The sequence below is a fragment of the Pongo pygmaeus genome, chromosome 1 (assembly GCF_028885625.2).
Source record: "Pongo pygmaeus isolate AG05252 chromosome 1, NHGRI_mPonPyg2-v2.0_pri, whole genome shotgun sequence".
Taxonomy (NCBI): Eukaryota; Metazoa; Chordata; class Mammalia; order Primates; family Hominidae; genus Pongo; species Pongo pygmaeus.
Window position 1 is genome coordinate 186564143 of NC_072373.2, and position 19430 is coordinate 186583572.

General features: G+C 53.8%; 2 protein-coding genes across 25 annotated transcripts in view; both read right to left on the reverse strand.

Annotated features, from left to right (window-relative positions):
* Positions 1-1065: 1065 nt before the first annotated feature.
* Positions 1066-5855, reverse strand: ARTN (artemin). 4 transcript variants are annotated; one of them, XM_054491357.2, is made up of 5 exons: positions 4426-5855; positions 4052-4200; positions 2594-2720; positions 2079-2241; positions 1066-2008 (listed from the first exon to the last, which is right to left on the reverse strand). In XM_054491357.2, the coding sequence occupies exons 3-5, from the start codon at positions 2651-2653 to the stop codon at positions 1545-1547; spliced, it is 687 nt and encodes a 228-aa protein (XP_054347332.1). In that variant the 5' UTR covers positions 2654-2720; positions 4052-4200; positions 4426-5855; the 3' UTR covers positions 1066-1544. The 4 variants fall into 4 exon arrangements, with proteins under 4 accessions (XP_054347332.1, XP_063512911.1, XP_054347338.1 ...); XM_063656841.1 differs by having other exon boundaries at positions 2594-2655; positions 4426-5854; XM_054491363.2 differs by having other exon boundaries at positions 2079-2217; positions 4426-5854.
* A 1285-nt stretch (positions 5856-7140) lies between these two features.
* Positions 7141-19430, reverse strand: part of ST3GAL3 (ST3 beta-galactoside alpha-2,3-sialyltransferase 3) — a 228089-nt gene continuing 215799 nt past the window's right edge. For 9 of the 21 annotated variants that reach the window (XM_054491277.2, XM_054491298.2, XM_054491244.2 and 6 more), the window contains 3 exons: positions 17692-17838; positions 17314-17460; positions 7141-8174 (listed from right to left, as the gene is read on the reverse strand). In XM_054491277.2, the coding sequence (XP_054347252.1) occupies positions 8085-8174; positions 17314-17460; positions 17692-17838 (384 nt within the window). In that variant the 3' untranslated portion in view covers positions 7141-8084. The other 12 variants (XM_063656883.1, XM_054491235.2, XM_054491288.2 and 9 more) reach the window with 4 other exon arrangements.

Here is a 19430-nt window from a genome sequence, read left to right on the forward strand (position 1 = left end):
TTTCCAAATCCATGCCCCCATCTCATTTCCAAAAAAGAAAAATCATAGAGGCCTCCCCAATACAAATGCATAGGACGTGGGAAACAAGGTTTCAAAGGATATCCAGAAAAGCTCAGAGATAGCCCTGGCCTTTTGGAGGTGACTTAGGGGTGGTATGAGAGGCCAGAGTCAGCACTAACTTCTCCTTTCTTCCCCACGAAGGTGTGGACTTCTTAGCTTCCTGTCCTTTTCGTACCATTTGCCAAATTGAATTTAAATAATTATTACTGTAATTGCTTACTTATTGTCTGTCTCTCCTGGTTGAAGCTTCTCAAGGGCAGGGATCATGTCTGTTTCACTTCTGTATCCTTGGCATCTGTCATATAATCAGTATCTGACATATAATAGGTGCTTAATAAATATTTGTTTGAATTAATGAATATCCTTGTTCATCACCCAAGATGCAGATCCTGCTGGGGCCCTTATCTTTTCCTGCCTCCTTATCCCCATGGAGCTCTGTGTTTGCTCACCGGAGCCAGCACCCCACCGCACCCTCTCCCAACCCTCAGTTTTTTTCAGATGCCCTCATGCCCTGGGCTGCTTCATGGAATGTGGATAGTGAGTTAACCATGCTGGCCTGTCTGCAGGCAGAGGCATGTGTATATCTGACAAGGCACCTTCAAGACAGTTCCCTGGATGGTAAGACACTGATCAATGACAGTGGGGTGGGGCAATGGGTGCTTCTCTGTGTCTTTACCCACTAAGCGGGGGCCTCAAAGATGCCAGAGGTCACACAGACAGGGCTTTCTCCACAGAAGGCTCTGTAGTCTCTTTCCCCAGAGGTAAGCCCAGGCTCAAGTGAGCAGCCTGCCAGGACTAGTGACTGCACCCTTGCTGCCCGCCCTGCCCCTGCCTGTGTTCCATGCCTCCCATCCTGGAGCTGCTGAGTGGGGGCGGGAGATCCAGGCCAGGTCTGTGATTGCTGAGTCAGCCTGAGGTGTGTGAGTGCGATCAGCAAGGCATGATCTCCATCCAGCCTCTTCTCCCCAACCCCCTACTGCCCAGGAAAGGATCTGACAAGCCACAGAAGTAAATAAATAACTTAGAAATAATAAATAGGGGCCAGCTCCCACGAGTGAGTACAGGCCAGTTCCAGCACAGGCACTTTCAACCAAGCAACTGCAATATGTGTCCTTCAAATGCTGTCCCTACAGGGCCTGGGCGGGGGCTGATGCCTCAGCCACTGTAGGGTTCATCAGAGGAGGGGTCCCAAGTTCGAGGCCTGGCCAGTGCCAGAGTCTGTGAGAAGTGGGTCCGAAGGGCTCCATAGCTGAGGTCTCTGGTGTCTTTTAGGCTGGGATACGCAGGGTGAGGGCTCTGGGGCTGCTCGTCAGTTGTCCCTTCACCTCTCCGGGGATGATGTCCATCACCCACCGGCAGGGGCCTCTCAGCTTTGAGGTCTCCGTCCCTGGCTGAGGCCGCTGGCTAGTGGGACTCTGCGGGAGAGTCTCAGGCAGGAAAAGCCACCGGTAAGGGTCCAGTCTGCAAAGCCCTGGAGCGAGCCCTCAGCCCAGGCAGCCGCACGCGGTGGCCGAGAGGCGGTCCACGGTTCTCCAGGTGCTGTTGACGTCCATGAAGGAGACCGCTTCGTAGCGCGTGGGTCGGCAGCAGGGCTGGCTGACGGGCCGGGAGCCCGGGGGCGGTCGCAGGGCCCCGGCGCCCAGTAGGCTGGCCAGGCTGAGGTCGTGTGGAGAGCGCGCGCGGCGGCAGGAGCCGCTGCAGAAGCGGAAACGCACCAGCTCGTCGGAGCGGTGGCCCAGGCCGAGCGCGCGCACCGGCACCAGCTGCGAGCGCAGGCGGCAGCCCCGCGTCCCCGCTGCCCGAGCGCGGCTGCCCGGGGCCCCAGCCCGCGCCGCGCGGCCCCCGCGGGGAGGAGCAGATGGGGGCGCGGGCGGCGGGGGCGCGGGCCGAGAAGGCTGCGGCGGCGGCCGCCGGGCTCTTCCACTGCACCAGCGGGCCGTGCGTCCCCCTGGAATGAGACCCAGTCACGCGCGGGGTCCTGGGCCAGCCCCGCCCCGCCCCCTCGCCCTCTCACCTACCCGGCAGGTAGCCGGCGGGGGACGCCAGGACAGGCGCGGGGCCTTCGCGGGGGGCAGGGCTGCGGGGCGCGGGGCCCAGGGAGGCCTCTGCGACGCTGCTCAGCAGAGCCAGAGCGGCCAGGGTGGGCCACAGGGCAGGCTGCGCGGAGAGACCAAGTGGAGCCTCAGGGAGAAAGAGGGCGCCCAGGTGGGCTTGGGGAGGAAGGACCTCAAGGAGGGGCTGTCCTCAGGCTGAGGTCAGGCCGGGCATGGGCTCCTAGCTGTGTGGAGGGGAAACTCAGGAAGGGCCTAGGTTCCAGTATAATGGGTTTGCTGCCTCTGGGAGCCCAGGGGAGGAATCACCTGAGTGCACCGACCATTCAGAGAAGTCCCGCTCCTCCTCCCGTTCACCTGGTCCCTCCCTGACCATTTCCCCTCCCACACCTAACCGCTGCCCAAGCCAAGCCCTGCTCTCCCTCGCCAGTCAAGCCGCCTTTCCTCAGTACCAGGTAGGAGTCACTGGGAGAACCACTCACCTGCCGCCTAGGCCAGGGGCAGTGGGACAGCGTGGAGAGGCCTCCAAGTCCAAGTTCCATCTCTGTCAACACCAGGAGCGCCCATCAGCCTTTGTTGAGCTGTTCCCCCACCCTCCTCTTGAGGCAGCTTGCAAATTAAGAGATGAGTTATCTTTTGGGGGGGCCGTCCTGCCACCCCAGTTTCTCCAGGTGAGGAACAAGGGGCCCACACAGCTGGACTCAACCCAGCAAAGTAGCCGCACTGAGAGCCTTACTATGTGTTAGGTGCTTTGCAGCTATTCTTTCACAACTCCATGAGGTAAATGGTTTAATCCCCTTTTTCCAGATGAGTAAACAAGGCTCAGAGAAGCTCAGAGGTTGTCTAAGGTTACAAGGTCACACAGCTAGAGGGGAGAGAGGGGTCCTCTTTTCCCAGAACTTTCCTGCTCTGTGCTGTAGGGCTGGAGATGCCAGAAGCGGCTGGAGGGAGTTATAGCTGGACACACTTGGTCCTACAGAGGGCTTCACCCCAGGCTGCCGGAGAGGAAGCTGAGGGCTGGAGAAGAATTAGGGTGCTAGCTGGTCACTGTAAGAGTTATCTAATGATAGTGAGCCCCAAGCCTCAGCCTGTGCTGCCCACCCGGAGCTGCTTCACCTTGCCCCTCTGTGAACTGTTTTCTGGACCCAGAGCCACCTGACTTCTCTCCTCTGACCATAGGTGTCCCTCGATGACCACAGAGCCGGGGGATGGTGGGAGCTAATGGGCCCTTTGAAAACATGGGGCCTGGGCCATGACTTCCTGTGGCCACAAGGGGGCAGAGTCAGCCAAGCCTGCAGATTCCAAGCAGGGTGGGCTTTTCCATCCCCTCAGCTACACTCAGGCCTGAGCCACTCCCAGGAGGGCCAGCTAGGCTTCCATACGAGCCTGGTCTCTGAGAGCTCAGCCACCGTGGGAGCTGGTCTAGGTCTGTCCCCCTCCCAGCCTCCTATGGATTTGGCAGCCTAGTCATGCTCCTAGAAGTTTCCCCCTTGAGCCATCGTTCCTGATCCCAGCCAGCCTTCCTGAGCTCCCACTGCTGGCACTCCCAAACACCCTTTTGGGGCCCCAGAGCCTTCGTAAGTCCTCATTAGCCAGCCTCCTCTTGGGTCCCAGCTGCCACCCTCATCCCCATCCTTTAGCACACAGAATGCCTGCACACCTGTGGAACAGACCCCCAGGCCTTCCTGGGGTTGTCCTCCAGGTCCTGGTGTACGCCTCTTGGCTAAGTGGAATCAGGGCCTCTGAGCCAGGCCAGTGACTGTTCTCCGTGATGGAGGGAAAGGCAGGCAGGGAGGGCAGCCTTAGGAGCCCTCTGCGCTAGGGGGAGCCCGGGAGCAGGTCTCTTGAGGGCAGCTCAGGCCCTGCCTCCTACCTCCTTGTGGTCTAGGGCCGTTTGGTTCTCTAGCCCTTGCCTCCCCATCCACCAGCCCGCTACTCACCACGGGGTCCTGCACCGTGTTCTTCTAGGCACCTTTCCGGGGACCAGTGCTGGGCTTTCCCCCGAAGCTCAAACGGCGCATGCCCAGGACTGTACACCTGGCAGTGCCTCTTTTAGCCAAAAGTGTGGCCTTGGCAGCCAGTCTGCACCCTGTAGCGGCAGCGGGAGCGTCACATTACAGTGGGCCGGCAAGGCCAGCACAGTCCAACAAGCGACAAGAGGGACTGAGGGGCTGGGAGGGGCGGAGAACTGTGCCGAGGGCCCAAGAGAGGGAGGATGCAAGAAAGGAGAGGAGGGGGTGGTCCTGTCCACTCCCCCAGCCCAGGAGCGTCCATCCAGGGCTGGGACCAGAAACAGGCAAGTGGGCTGGCTTACCTCGGGTGTGGGGCTCCAGGCCCGGGTGGCAGCGAGGGCTGGGGCCCGAGGGACCTGCTGCTGGCGGAGCCCCCGGGCCTTGTCTGGGGGCCGGGCCCAACTCCATCCCTCAGCAGCCTCCTGCCCGCCGCCGCAGCCGTCCGGTGTCAAATTCCAGCCCCAGCGTCACCAGATCCCGGGGTGGGGCTGGGAGCGCCCCTGCCCCGCCCCACCTTTCGGGGCTCACCTGGCTGCTCCACCCGTTGGATCCAGTCCCCCCTAGCTTGGCTAGGTCCCCTGAGGTTGGGAGGGGGGTAGATGCTGGGAGGGGCCCCTCGGATATGAGTAGAGAACTCGAGCGGTGGAGAGGCACGGAAACTGGGAGTTGAGTTTGTAGACACGCAAAGTAGAGAGCTGGGAGGCCGGGCCGAGGGCGGGAGAAAGTGAGTGAGGGCGGGGAGCGAGGGGTAAGCCGGTCCCTGCGTGGGGCGGCTGACTGTTGGTACGTGGAGATTTGGGGGTCCTGGCTGTCTGCCCTGCAGCAACTGCTTTCTGCTCCACCCGATTCTTCTCTCAGCGGCCAGTTCACCTGCCTTGTTGGGTTGCTTAGCCTCTGCGCAGCTTTCAGAGTCTGACTCTGCTCTAGTCTCCCCACAGCTCATCTCCTGTGCTGCTTAGGGCTTGGAGTAGGGACACACGTGCAAACACGGGGGTCACTGGGGCACAGCAAGGGCCGTGTTGGCAGAAGTGGGTACTGAGGGCTGAAGGCAAAGGTCACAGAGGAGGAACATCTGAGCTGAGGCTTGAAGTAGGTAGCTGGAGGGCAGCATTTCAGATGCCTAATTATGGCAATTTGGCAGGCGGGTTGAGGGCTGGGTGAGTAACATGGATGGAAAGATCCTAACACTGGGGACCATGGGAGGGTTTTGAGCAGAATGGTGTGATCAGACAGGCATTTTTTGTGGATGACTCTGGCTGTAGTAAAGAGGATGGGGTTGGAGAGAAAGGTGGAGGCTGCTGCGGAAAGAGGATGAGGTCTGATGCAGGGTGTGAGGGGAGCGTGGGGCTGCCAGGCCCGAATCTAGAACACGCAATTTTGAAAATTCATTGGTGCCTGACTGGATAGGGTGAGGAGGTAGGTAGGCCCTGCAAAAGTGTGCCTTTGGCGGGGTGACCTGGGGGAGGGGTACGTCCCGGCTCCTGGGAGGAAAGGCAGGGGCTCATGAGTTCAGTGTTGGACATGTTGAGTTGGAAGGGCCTGTGGATTATCCAAGTGGAAATGTTCAGGAAGCCGGTGAATTTGTAGCCTGGAGGGAAGCAGAGAGAGCTGCGCTGGCAAAGGCAATTTGGCAATTGTCAACCAACTGGCAATTGGAAGCTGTGGTCAGGGATGAGAGTACTGGGGATGTGTGTGGACCAGCTGTACCCTGGCTATGCTTCCGAACCACTAGGGACCTTTAAAAACTACCCACATCCGGGCCTCAACCCAGACCCAAATCAGACTTTCAGGGTGGGCATGTGCAGTTTTCAAATTGCACAGGTGATTCTGGTGCATGGCCAGGGCTCAGAACCATAGCTGGTGTGAAAGTAGTTTTCCGCGGTGGTGAGGACCAGAAGTCAGACCACAGAGAACTGCTGCTGGAGGTGGTGGGGCTGCTGCAGGCGTGCCAGGAGCCCCCTGGGATAGGAGGCCAAGCAGGGAACAGTCTGCTCTGTCACCTCCCACAACCGGCTGCTCAGTTGGGGCACCTGCCTCGGGGCTTTTTCAGCCAGGGACACCACTTATGGGCATTCAGCCTGTGCCCTGTACAACTCCACGGGGCACCATCCAGGCAGGAACATGTGCATGGTAGTGGCCTTATTTCCGGTAGAAATGGAGGTGGTTTCTGGGTTGACCTGTCCCTCAGTCAGGGCCTCCCTTATCCCCCCAGCCCAGGAGGCTTCTGCCTAAGGCCAGCCACAGTGGGAAGGAGCATGTGGGAGGCTGCTGGTCCCTGGGATGGCCGGGACTCCAGCCTTAGGGCTCACCAGTGGGAGGACAGCCCAGGGCTGCCTGGACTCTTGGATTGGGGTGGGCAGGAGAGAGGAGCAGGAGCCAGCCACCCCACTTACTGCCTGCCACAGTGGCAGTGTGTGACAGGGAGCTCACTTCATGGCCTCAAGTGCAGGTGACAGTCTGGTCTGTCCATTCTCAGGCCTGCCTGGGGATGCTGGGGAAGAGAGGGATCAGACTCTAGGACTCTTAAGAAGGCGACGTGACATCTTTTCTAAAGTATGACAGAGGATGCCTAGAGCAGGGCTGAAGGGAGAGGATGTGCCTCTGTGCTAATGATGGGGGCTGGGGCATGTCCTTCCCTGGACGGGAGTGTCGGTAGTAGGGTAGGTCTGTGAGCCTCTGCTTGCTGCAGGGGCTCAGCAGTATATCTTTCCTGTGCTTGTAGGAATATCTGTCCTTCCAGAGGTGGGGCTGTGGCACCCCAAGGCAATGTCCTAGGGCTCCAGTCCTGTGCCTCTGTCTCCTCTAAGAGTGTGCCCTGAAACCTCTGGTCTCAAAGCAGAGAGGATACAGGAGATGCTCCAGAGGCCTCTGGATGGCTACCTAGGTCCTGCACTGACACAAGAAGTGAAAGGGACCCAGGACTCTGTGGACTGGAGAGAGGGCCCGAGGGTTTGGCATAGTTGCTGAGGCTTTAGGTTCCTGTTTCTTCCAGGAAAGTCAGAGAAGGCAAAAAGAGGCCAGGCTCAGGGAAGAGCTTTATTGCTTCCACGGGGGTGGCCTGGGACGGCTGCCACAGCCTGAGTAAGGTCCTTGGGCCTCACTTCCCTTTGGTCCAGGCTAAAGGCAGAACCCAACCACCTGGCAGTCTTGCTGCTGAAACCTAGAACATGTGGCAAGTTGGTGAGTCCAGGCCTGCGGTAGTCCTATGGATCAGCTGTAGTTGTGGAGGGGAGCTCTTCCCAGCAGGCGGAGCTGGGCATCACCCTCCTGAGCTTTACAGTTCTTTCTGCTATAGCCCTGGGGCGGTCTTGTTGGCTCCGAAGGGATGGCTCCAGGGTTTCCCTATGGGACAGCTAGGGCTGGTGAGTGGGAATACCCCACCTTCTCCCCAAGAAAGGCCAAACAGTGTCATGAGCTGGAGGGGGCTGGCTTGAGATCCTGCCCACCACCCTGTAGCCCCACAGCAAGGTACAGGCTGGTCATGGCACTCCTGCCCCACAGGGAGCTAACTGGTAACACTGCCTGATGGGCCCTCTAGTGGGCCTCTTCCTGCATGGCAAGTGAACCCAACTTGACATCTCCAACCTTATTTAAAAATAAATTATCCCTACCCTCCCCCCTACCCAAATTCACAAAATGATAATACACCAAACACTGATTGGAGAAGTGATTCCGGCAGCAGCCTTGCTGCCCAGTGTCCCACCGCCTGCATGCTGGGCCTGCTGGGCACAGCCAGGAGACTGCTGGCCCTCTGACATCAAGGACCCATGCTGAATGAGGCTGAGTGCTGGTCTCTAAGACTGGCTGCTGAGCAGGCACAGCTCTGGCTGCTCCACCAAGGCCTCGCTGCCCCTGGGGCCCTTGGCACCGTCCTTCTCTGGGTCTGAAGACTCCTGTGTAGGTGGTGCTGGCTGCTGCTCCTGGTGGTGCCTGGGCCTCTATGGCCATGTGCTGGGCCCACTCAGATGCCACTGCTTAGATCAGTGATGACGCGAGCTTTCACCAGCTTCCGCAGAAACTCTTTCTCTCGCTGAATATTGTGCGTCCAGGACTGAAAGGAGAGATGAAGTGATCAGTTGGGCCTTTGCTCAAACCTTTACTGCCCCTTCCGGGGCTCGGTGCCGTCTTCCAGTCACCACTCTCCAATACTCCGTGACTGTGGAAACCTGAAGGCAGATACTGGTAATCAGTTGTGTCTACAAGGTAATGATGACCCTGCTCTAGGAGTGCCACAGCTCATCCTCCTCCCTTCCCAAGACAGGGAAAAAAGAACCTTCATACCCCTTTCCTCGTCCCAGGAAAACCGTTAAGCTTCCCAACCTCCCTCCTCAGTGCTGGCGGAAGGACCTTGTTCCCACAGACTTCAAGCCACTTCTTGTCACGAAGCACCTAGGTTATAGACACCCTGCGGGCAGGCAGTGTGAGTCACTGAAGTCCAACAGCAAGGGGTGGCTGAGTCACTCCCTGGCCTGATGCAATCTACTCTCCAGGCCTGGGGGCGGCGGATGAAATCCTGCCTCCCAGATCAGAGGAGCCATGAGGCCTGCGGAGAGATGGCAAATCTTTTTTAGAAAATTAAAAATAGGCCAGGTGTGGTGGCTCACACCTGTAATCCCAGCACTTTGGGAGGCCGAGACAGGCAGATCACAAGGTAGGAGTTCAGACCAGCCTGACCAACATGGTGAAACCCTGTTTCTACTAAAAATACAAAAATTAGCTGGGTGTGATGGTAGCGCCTGTAATCCCAGCTACTCCGGAGGCTGAGGCAGGAGAATCGCTTGAACCCGAGAGGCAGAGGTTGCAGTGAGCCGAGATCGCGCCATTGCACTCCAGCCTGGGCAACAGAGATTCTGTCTCAAAAAAATAAATAATAATAATTAAAAATAAATTTTTAATTGAAAGAATTGTACACATTTTTGGGGTAGAATGTGATGTTTTGATAGATGTATACGTTGCGGAATAATTAAATCAAGCCAATCTCACCTACTTACCAATTTTTTATGGTGAGCACATTTGACTATAGTTAATAATAATGTCATATATTTCAAAATTACTAGAAGAGGCTTCTGGGGAAGACTGTACCCGGGATAGGGTCCTTTCCTAACCCCAGGACTCTCACCAGAAAACTTTGATGAAAAAGGCTTGATTTAATGAATGAAGGGCTGAATGACAGCAGCCTTATCAGAGTTTGTCCCCAAGTGACCTCTCTGTTGCGTTTATCAGCATTGAGCTTCACCATAACTGTTTTATTTATTTATTTCTTTATTTATTTTTTGAGACAGAGTTTTGCTCTTGTTGCCCAGGCTGGTGTGCAGTGGCGTGATCTCAACTCACTGCAACCTCTGCCTCCCAGGTTCAAGCGATTCTCCTGCCTCAGCCACCTGAGTAGCTGGGACTACAGGTGTGTGCCACCATGCCCAGCTAATTTTGTATTTTTAGTAGAGATGGGGGTTTCACCATGTTGGTCAGGCTGGTTTTGAACTCCTGACCTCAGGTGATCCACCTGCCTCAGCCTCCCAAAGTGCTGGGATTATAGGCATAAGCCACCGTGCCCGGACCACCATAAATGTTTTCGTTTTGTTTTGTTTTGTTTTTTTCAGATGGAGTCTTGCTCTGTTGCCCAGGCTGGAGTGCAGTGGCATGATCTTGGCTCACTGCAACCTCCGCCTCCCGGGTTCAAGGGATTCTCCTGCCTCAGTCATCTGAGTAGCTGGGACTATAGGTGCCTGCCACCACGCCTGGCTAATTTTTTGTATTTGTAGTAGAGATGGGGTTTCACCGTGTTAGCCAGGATGGTCTCGATCTCCTGACCTTGTGATTCACCAGCCTCTGCCTCCCAAAGTGTTGGGATTACAGGTGTGAGCCATCGTGCCCAGCCAATAACTGTTAACAGCCACCATTTACTGGTGCTGAGAAGTGAGCTGGATGCAGTGCCCTGTGCCTGTAGTCGCAACTACTTGGGAGGCTGAGGCAGGAGGATCACTTGAGCTTAGTCCACCTGGGCAACATATCGAGACCCCATCTTTTGAAAAATAATAAATAAATGAATTTTTTAAAAAGAACTTATGGCTCGCTCTGTCTAGCCCTTATTCTGATCCAGTCAACCTTCTCCACCTTCCAAATCTTTTACATCTGAAACTCAGGCAGTCATCAGCCAAATTCCCAATATTCCTCTTCTCTGAGCATTCCCTTCAACCTCTTGTGCTAACCACAAACCCAGCTGCCCTGAAGGACAGTGCCCCCATACCCCCTCTCACGTGGTGACCGTTTCTTCCCTCACATTCCACACTCCACAGCCTCTGAAGGCGGGAAGCGTCTTCCTTACACCCCGTTGTCCCTCAGACTCCCTAAAGCCCTCCGGCCCCTTCGAGGCTCCTGTCATTATACTCTGCCATCTGCACTTGCCTCTTCTCATTGCAGATCCCTGGGTGACTCATCCCCATTCTTTGAAGACAGAAGCATCTGGCTCACTGTCTCTCTTTGAGGGTAGGGACTGTTAGGCACAGAGTAGGTGCCTCAATATTTGTTGAATGAAATTAGGTTTTACAGGGAAAACAGAGGCTTGGTGGAATGACAGAGCCAGGATTCAAGCAGATGTGGAAACTCGTTTGCCTCTTTACTGATCCCTCGTCCTCATCACTCCTCTGGAGAAGTAGTAACCAATCTGATGGGTCAGGGTCAACAGCACCCACTAGGAGTCATTGAGGGTTAAAAGGTCAGCAGTGGACTGGACATTTGATGATATTAAGGAATTACTGTTCATGTTTTTAGGTGTAATAATTTAAAAAACAGTCCTTATCTTTTAGAGAAAATGAATGAAGTTTTTTGTTTTGGTTTGGTTTTTGTTTTTGAGATGGAGTTTCACTCTTGTCACCCAGGCTGGAGTGCAATGGTGCGATCTCGGCTCACTGCAACCTCTGCCTCCCGGGTTCAAGCAATTCTCCTGCCTCAGCCCCCTGAGTAGCTGGGATTACAGGCATGCACCACCACCGGCTAATTTGTATTTTTAGTAGAGACGGGATTTCGCCATGTTGGGCAGGCTAGTCTCGAACTCCCGACCTCAGGTGATCCACCCGCGTCGGCCTCCCAAAGTGCTGAGATTACAGGTGTGAGCCACCACGCCTGGCCTGAATGAAGTATTTATGGTTGGAGGGATATATGGTATCTGAGACTTGTTTGAATCAGTGGAGTGGCAGCATGAGACAAAGAAGAGATGGAACAATGTTGGCCACCTGTTGATGCCTGTGGAAGGTGGGGGCAGGAACGTGGGAGTTCATGATATTATCCTCTGTACTCATAATATGCTTGACAATTTCCATCACAAAAAAGTAAACAAGAAAGTCAGCCCTGGGGTGTAGCTCTCTTGGATCCGGCAATGCCACCTCTCTGGTGCTCTTTTCTTAATTCTATGCAGACTTCGGAGTTCACCTGAGCTCTGAACCGGCTGTGGCTGGTGGAGGATTCTGGTCATCCTGGGGTCTCCAGCCTTACCAGGGCCCTTGATTCTGAGTATTGATGCCCATCCCATGTCACAGTCCACACTCTCAGAAGCTTTTTTTTTTTTTTTTTTTTTTTTTTTTTTTTGAGATGGAGTTTCATTCTTGTTGCCGAGGCTGGAGTGCAATGGTGCAATCTCGGCTCACTGCAACCTCTGCCTCCCGAGTTCAAGCGATTCTCCTGCCCCAGCCTCCCGAGTAGCTGGGATTACAGGCATGCGCCACCACACCTGACTAATTTTGTATTTTCAGTAGAGACGGGGTTTCTCCATGTTGTTCAGGCTGGTCTCAAACTCCCGACCTCAGATGATCCACCCGCCTCGGCCTCCCAAAGTGCTGGGATTATAGGCATGAGGGACCGCGCCCGGCCAGAAGCTCTTTTTCTTTGGCTCCTCTTTTTCTTTGGCTCCTCGCCCAACCATTAAGTATCCACGTTCAAGAGTCCTGCCGGGATAAGCTGCGCTTCTCACTCTCTGTCCTCTCTCTGGGAAATCTCATCCTTATATCTGAAGAAGCGGTTGTGCTCACAACTCACAGATCTATACTTCCAGCCTGGACTTCTCTGCTGTGTGACAGATTCCTGTATGAAGCCATGTCATCCTCTAGCTACTGCCCAGTCTCTCTCCTCCCTTCTCTTCCAAGCGTCCTGAGAGATCCCTTACCATGAGCAACATCTGTGGTCTCTAACCACAGATGTAGGTGCCATCTACTCACTGTTCACTACTGCAATCTGGCTTCCACTCCATTATTCCTTTGAAACTGTTCTCACCACAGTCAGCAGTTAACTCTTAACAGCTACATCTGACGGCCACCTCTCAGCCCTCATCTTACTGGGTTTCCCAGCACCACATTGTAGATGCTCTTCCTGGAATGCTGCTCCTTTGGCCTCCACGATGTGGCACCTTCCTGATTCCTCTGTCTCCTTTATGAATTCCCTTGACATCCCTTCCATATCCCCGGCATTCAATCCTTGGTCCATGTGTCTCCACATCCCACACACTCCTGCTGGGCCTGCAGAGTGAGCTGATCAAGGCAAGTGCAGGCGAAGCGAGGGGAAGCCAAGGTGTTGAATGGTCCATGTGAGACACCCCAGGTAACAGAGGGATTCTAAACCCAGGCACCGACATTCTCAGTGAATCCTCTTCTGGGGATTGGTAAATAACAGTAGGGGTAAAATATTAATCATAATGGCTAAGATTTCTGAGTGCTTACTATGTGGAGGCCTTTTTTACACATGATCACATCCGGTCCTTTCCAAATCCTAGGAGGCAGGTGCCGTTACTATCCCTTTCATAGATAAGGAAATGAAGGTCTAGAGTCAGCCCCTGAACCAAGGTCCCGAAGTCATCTTTTATGATTTGAGAAGCTACACTCTTTTTTTTTTTTTTTTTTTTTTGAAACACAGTCTTGTTATGTCACCCAGCCTAGAGTGCAGCAGAGCTATCTTGGCTCACTGCAATCTCCACTTGAGCCCTCCTGGGCTCAAGCAATTCTCCTGCTTCAGCCTCTGGAGTAGCTGGGATTACAGGCATGCACCACCACGCCTGGCTAATTTTTGTATTTTTAGCAGAGACGGGGTTTCACCACGTTAGCCAGGCTGGTCTCGAACTCCTGACCCCAGGTGATCCACCCGCCTCAGCTTCCCAAAGTGCTGGGATTACAGGCATGAGCTACTGTGCCCCGGCCAAGAAGCTACACTCTTAAGCACTCTGCAGGGAGTGTAGTGCAGCAAATGCTGGGAGCCTCAGAGCCAGTGAGGTTTTACATGTAATGGAGGGACAATGGAGATATGGCAGGTGGAAGCAAATGAAAAGACTCCATCAGAGAGGGCTGCAGAGAAGGCAGTGTCCTACCTCATTCCTGCACCAAGGCAATCCCTAGGTCCTACTGAGTTAAAATCCTATTTCTTGCCTCTGTCTCATCACCTTATACTTCCAGCCTGGACTTCTTGCCTCTGACTAATCGCTTTAGCCAAAGATCTGGATCATCGCCTCTCTCATCACCTCTCTCCTCATTGTCTCAGCCAAAGATCTGGTTCAGGAGTCACCATCTATTGCCCAAAGTGCAGCAACTCCCAACTAGGTTTTGTTCCTGCCTCACCCCCTCTCCTTCATTCTACAGCCACAGTGATCCACTATATGCTAATGTAAGGCCTCAAACTCACCCACGGCTCCCTACTGCCTTCTAAATAAAGTGTAAACTCCTTCTGTGGCATAGAAAGCCCATTGCGATTTGGCCATCGCCCATGTCTATGGCTCTCACCCTCTGCATACAACTTTACATAAAGTTTACATAAAAGGCATTTGTAGACGACCAAAGATATAAATAAACGTAGAAGCCAGGAGGCTGATAAAAGCTGTGAGGGCAATCTGAAGTGGGTGCTGGCTGTGGACAAAGCAGCAAGAAGGCATGTGAAGCGTGGCAGGGATAGAAGACTTTCAGGGCCACGGTGATGGTGAGGCAGTTCTAGAACTGTCCCAGACCCACGATGAGCTTCTCACTCCTGAACCCTATCCGAGACAACAGGAGGCCCAGCTGGAAGGCTGTTTCTAGCTTCCTATGAGATCTCCAAGTGCCTTATATATCCTTGAAATAACTCCCAATCGCTTGAGGTGGTTGGAATAAACCTGCTGCAGACTGAATGTTTATGTCCTCCCCACGAATTCATATAATGAAACCTAACCCCCAATGTAATGGAATTTGGAGGTGGGGGCCTTTGGGGAGGTGATCAGGTCATGAGGGCAGAGCTCTCATGAATGGGATTAGTGCCCTTATAAGACTCAGGGCCAGGCGCAGTGACTCATGCCTGTAATCCCAGCACTTTCAGAGGCCAAGGCAGGAGGATCATTTGAGGCCAGGAGTTCAAGACCAGCTTGGGCAACATAGCAAGATCTCATCTCTACAAAAAATAAAAAAAATTAGCCAGGTGTGATGGCACACACCTGCAGTCTGCTACTAGGGAGGCTGAGGTGGGAGGATCACTTGAGCCTAGGGGTTTATGGCTGCAGCGAGCTATGATCACACCACTGCACTCCAGCTTGGGCAACAGAGTGAAACCCTATCTCAAAAAGAAAAGAGAGAGACTCAGGAGAGCTGCCTTGCCTCTTCCATCATGTGAGGAAAGCAAGAAGACAGCTGTCTATGAACCACCTCTCTGGTGGGTCCTGACCAGATACTGAATCTTCCCGCATCTTGATCTTGCACTCCCCAGCCTCCAGGACTGTGGGAAATGAATTTCTGTTGTTTAAAAGCCACCCAGACTATGGTATTCTGTTATAGCAGTCTGAAGGGGCTAAGAACCAAAAAAGACTAATACAATACAGATGGTACCTGAAGTCATGGACAGGGATGTAAATCTCCCAGAGAACATGCAGAGTGAGAAGAGAAGGCTGTCTGAGATGGAGCCTTGGCTAGTGCCTTTTTTTTTTTTTTTTTTTTTTTTTGAGACAGGGACTTACTGTCACCCAGGCTGGAGTGCAGTGGCACAATCGTGGCTCATTGCAGCCTTGACTTCCTGGGCTCAAGTGATCCTCCCACCTCAGTCTCCCAAGTAGCAGGGACTACATGCGCATACTAGCGCTCCCACACAACTCTTCCTATTTTTCTTTTCTTTTTTTTGAGACGGAGTCTTGCTCTGTCGCCCAGGCTAGAGTGCAGTGGCGTGATCTCGGCTCATTGCAAGCTCCACCTCCCGGGTTCACGCCATTCTCCTGCCTTAGCTGGGACTACCCACGCCTGCCACCATGCCCGGCTAATTTTTTGTATTTTTTAGTAGAGACAGGGTTTCACCGTGTTAGCCAGGATGGTCTCGATCTTCTGACCTTGTGATCCGCCCACCTCGGCCTCCCAAAGTGCTGGGATTACAGGCATGAGCCACCGTGCCTGGCCTTTTTTTTTTTTTTTTCTTTTTTGAGACAGTCTTGCTCTGTCGCCCAGGCTGGAGTGCAGTGGCATGATCTCAGCTCACTGCAACCTCCGCCTCCCAGGTTCAAGCAATTCTCCTGTCTCAGTCTCCCGAGTAGCTGGGACCACAGTTGTCCGCCACCACGTCCGGCTAATTTTTGTATTTTTAGTACAGACGGGGCTTCACCATATTGGCCAGGCTGGTCTCAAACTCCTGACCTTAGGTGATCCACCCCCCTCGGCCTCCCAAAGTGCTGGGATTACAGGCGTGAGCCATCGTGCCCTGCCTATTTTTCTTTTTTGAGACGGAGTCTCATTTTGTTGCAGTGGTGTGATCTCAGCTCACTGCAACCTCTGCCTCCTGGGTTCAAGTGATTCTTCTGCCTCAGCCTCCTGAGTTGATGGGATCATAGATGCCCACCACCACGCCTGGCTAATTTTTGTATTTTTAGTAGAGACGGGGTTTCCCCATATTGGCCAGGCTGGTCTTGAGCTCCTGACCTCGGGTGATCCACCCACCTTGGCCTCCCAAAGTGCTGGGATTACCGGTGTGAGCCACCGCGCCCAGCCAATTTTTCCTATTTTTAGTAGAGATGGGGTTTCACCATGTTGCCCAGGCTGCTCTCAAACTCCTAGGCTCAAGCAATACCCCTGCCTTGGCCTCCCAAAGTGCTGGGATTATAGGCATGAGCCACTGTGCCCAGCCATGATGAATTTTAAGGCGTAGATCAGAATCGATGATGCTGAGAAAGAGAATGTGAGAGAATGGTGGGTGAAATAACAGCAACATTGGAAATTACTGACTCAGAAGTTCAAAGAAGGACATAAAATGTTTCTGAGATCAGGAAAGATGACGTTGTGTCCGCTGGAATTGGCCACCTTGAGGTGGTGCCCTTGGTGTGAGCTGGGTCAGATGTGAGGAGAGCCCGACAGACCCGAGTCCCCTCTGTGGCTTCAGTTTCTTCACCGGAAGAGGGAGGAGCTTTTGGGGCATGGAAGGCTCTGGAATAGCGGAGGGGGATGATGGAGAAGGATAGGTAAGAAGAATGATAAGCAGGAATGAGGGCTGAGACGAGAGCCCCCAAACTTACAGAAACAGGAATCTGCACAGATGGGAGGTTCCCTCCAACAACCTCCCATCACCCAGATGTAGCAGCAGAGAAACTGTTGAAGCAGTGGCCCAAGATTTCCAGGTTTCAGGATGGGATCAGTGGAAGGCTGGTGGTCAAAGCGGAAGTGTGGCAAGAGGGGTTCAGATTTTCCACATGGGGTATTGGCTAGGGAGGGAGAAATGCCAGAAGAGGCTGGCTGACAGGCTGGAGACCTGTAATGTACCCTACATACAGATGCTTGGGAAGCAATTCTGGGTATGAAGAGCTGCAGTGCTTAGCTGTGGGGAAGGGTGGAAGAGATATGGAGAAGTCCTGAGACCCAGAGGCAGTGTTTAGTTGTGGGTTTTTTGAGGGAAAATGGCATCCTCTGGGGGAAGGCAGGAACTGCAGTAGAGAGGATGGCTGAGCTGGTGTTAGACTAGTGTTCCTGGCTGGGGAATGCAGCGAAGGGGAGGGAGGTGCAGGACCAGGGCAGGGAGAGTCCCTTGGAAGGCAAGTTCAGGGAGAAGGCCCTGGGTTCAGTGGGAGGCTGTGGAGAGGGCACGTAGGATGCTTGGTGTCAGGACCTTCTGGGGAGTTCTGGGCAGCCAGACCACCCACTGGCTCCTCCCTTTACTACTCATTTATGCACCTCCCCCTCATCACCACCCAGGGATTGCCCCCACACCCAGCCCCGAACCTCTTTGATGGCTGCCATACGAACGGTCTCATAGTAGTGCAGGGGTGCATTGGGTGTGTTCATGTCATAGCCAAATCCTGCGACTGCCACTTCGTCACAGCCATGTAGTGCCATGGTCACTGCCACACTGCCAAGGGTAGGGATGTTCTGGAAGATGGGGGTGGAGGGGAGAGAAGGCGTGCAGAGTTCAGCTGGAGGGCTGGGACAGCTGAGACTTCAGCCAAGCTCCCTAGAGCTAGCCTCCATGCCCAAGGACTGAGCCCTCTTCCCCAGAAAGCTATTTTGCAGAAGCACTACCCCACCCACCACCCACCCTTACTTCCAAGGCACTTCTGACCCAGCTTCCCTCCTCCCTCTCCCAGGGCCCAGATATCTCACCCCCCGGCCCATGAGGCCATTGTTGAAGGGCAGGCCAATGAGGGTGAAGGCGGCCTCCTGGATGAAATATGGGTTGAGGATTCGAATCTCAGGGGGCTCCTTGGGCACTCGAGTGGCCACAGATTTCCAGAAGCCATCCGATGCACTCTGTGGACACAGCAAAAGCAGGCCTGAACGAGGCACACAGCTAGGGATGAGCCTAGGGACCCCAAGTAGGGACAGTGAGGCGGGAGCATGAGGCGTTTAATGGGGAACCCAGGGCCTGTGGTGTAGGAAGCCCATCTGTGTTTGGGGAAATGGGGTGTGTGACAGGGACAAGGGGAACGATGGTGAAGAGAGCATGTGGTGGGGCTCCAGTGTGTAACAGAGGAGGACACGAAGCGAGTCGTCGGGCAGGCACAGGATGTGGGATGCTGTGGGTGTGCTGCTGTGGCCTGAGGAGGCTCCTGGGCCAATGAGAAGACCCAGCAGTGCAGCTGCCCTGCCTCCCTATTTGCAGCAGCTGAGGGGCTGGGAGGAGCCTGCCCTCTCTCCTGTCTGCCCTCCTGTGCTCCCACTTCCCTTGCTGCTGTCTCTCCTGGCTCTCTCCATCGACTGTTCTAGAGTGGACCTGAAAAATGGAGACAGAGCGTGAGCAAATAGAGTATAGCAGACCAACACTGCTGTTGACTAGAGTTGGGTGACTGGGCAACAAGCTCTCCAAGCCTGTTTCTTTAACCATAAAAAGGGATCATTCTTACCTGAGGATCTCTGCACTGTACTAGAAAGGCATCACTTCTGAAACCCGACATCCTAGTGTCCATTCTGGGGCACAGCTTCCCCTCCTTCCAAGTCTCTCTCTTCCTCCCTCTCCACGACACAGAGGCCTTTAGCTCCCCAGCCCTTACTGTTCAGTGCGTCCACCCCTCCTTGTCTAGACCCTGAAGTATATTACATCAGCTACTATCGTGCGAGCTCCTCCAGTACTCTGCCCCTTGTCCTTCTATTGCCCTAGTCTAGGGAAATCCCGAACTTGGGATCAACCCATACATCCTCTTTTTCTACCTTTACAACTGGGCTCCTGAGCACTGCTGGAGAAGTCACAAACCAACCCTGCAGACTGGAGGCACTGCCAAACCACGGGCTCCAACCGAACTGTTATTTGTATAGAAAACCTAAAAGAATCAGCCGGGCGCAGTGGCTCACACATGTAATCCCAGCACTTTGGGAGGCCAAGGCGGGTGGATCACCTGAGGTCAGGAGTTCAAGACCAGCCTGACCAACATGGCAAAACTCCATTTCTACTAAAAATACAAAAAATTAGCCAGGCGCGGTGTCAGTTGCCTGTAATCTCAGCTACTTGGGAGGCTGAGGCAGGAGGATTGCTTGAACCCGGGAGATGGAGGTTGCAGTGAGCAGACATTGCACCACTGCACTCCAAATCCAGCCTGGGTGACAGTGAGAATCCGTCTCAAAAAAAAAAAAAAAAAAAAGAAAGAAAACTTAGAAGAATCAACTAAACTTAGAATGGATAAAATAATTTACTGCAGCAATAGGAAACAGTCATCAGATATAACAAAAAGATTCTTATTTGCAATCGTAATAAAAAAGTCAACTGTTGAGCAATAAACGTAAGAAATATGTGAGAACTATAGGAGGAAAACTATAATCTTTTACTGATATAAAAAGATGACTTAAAAAATGGGAAAGACAAAATCATATTCCTGGATGGGAAGGCTCCAATGCCAGCTCCTCCCAGA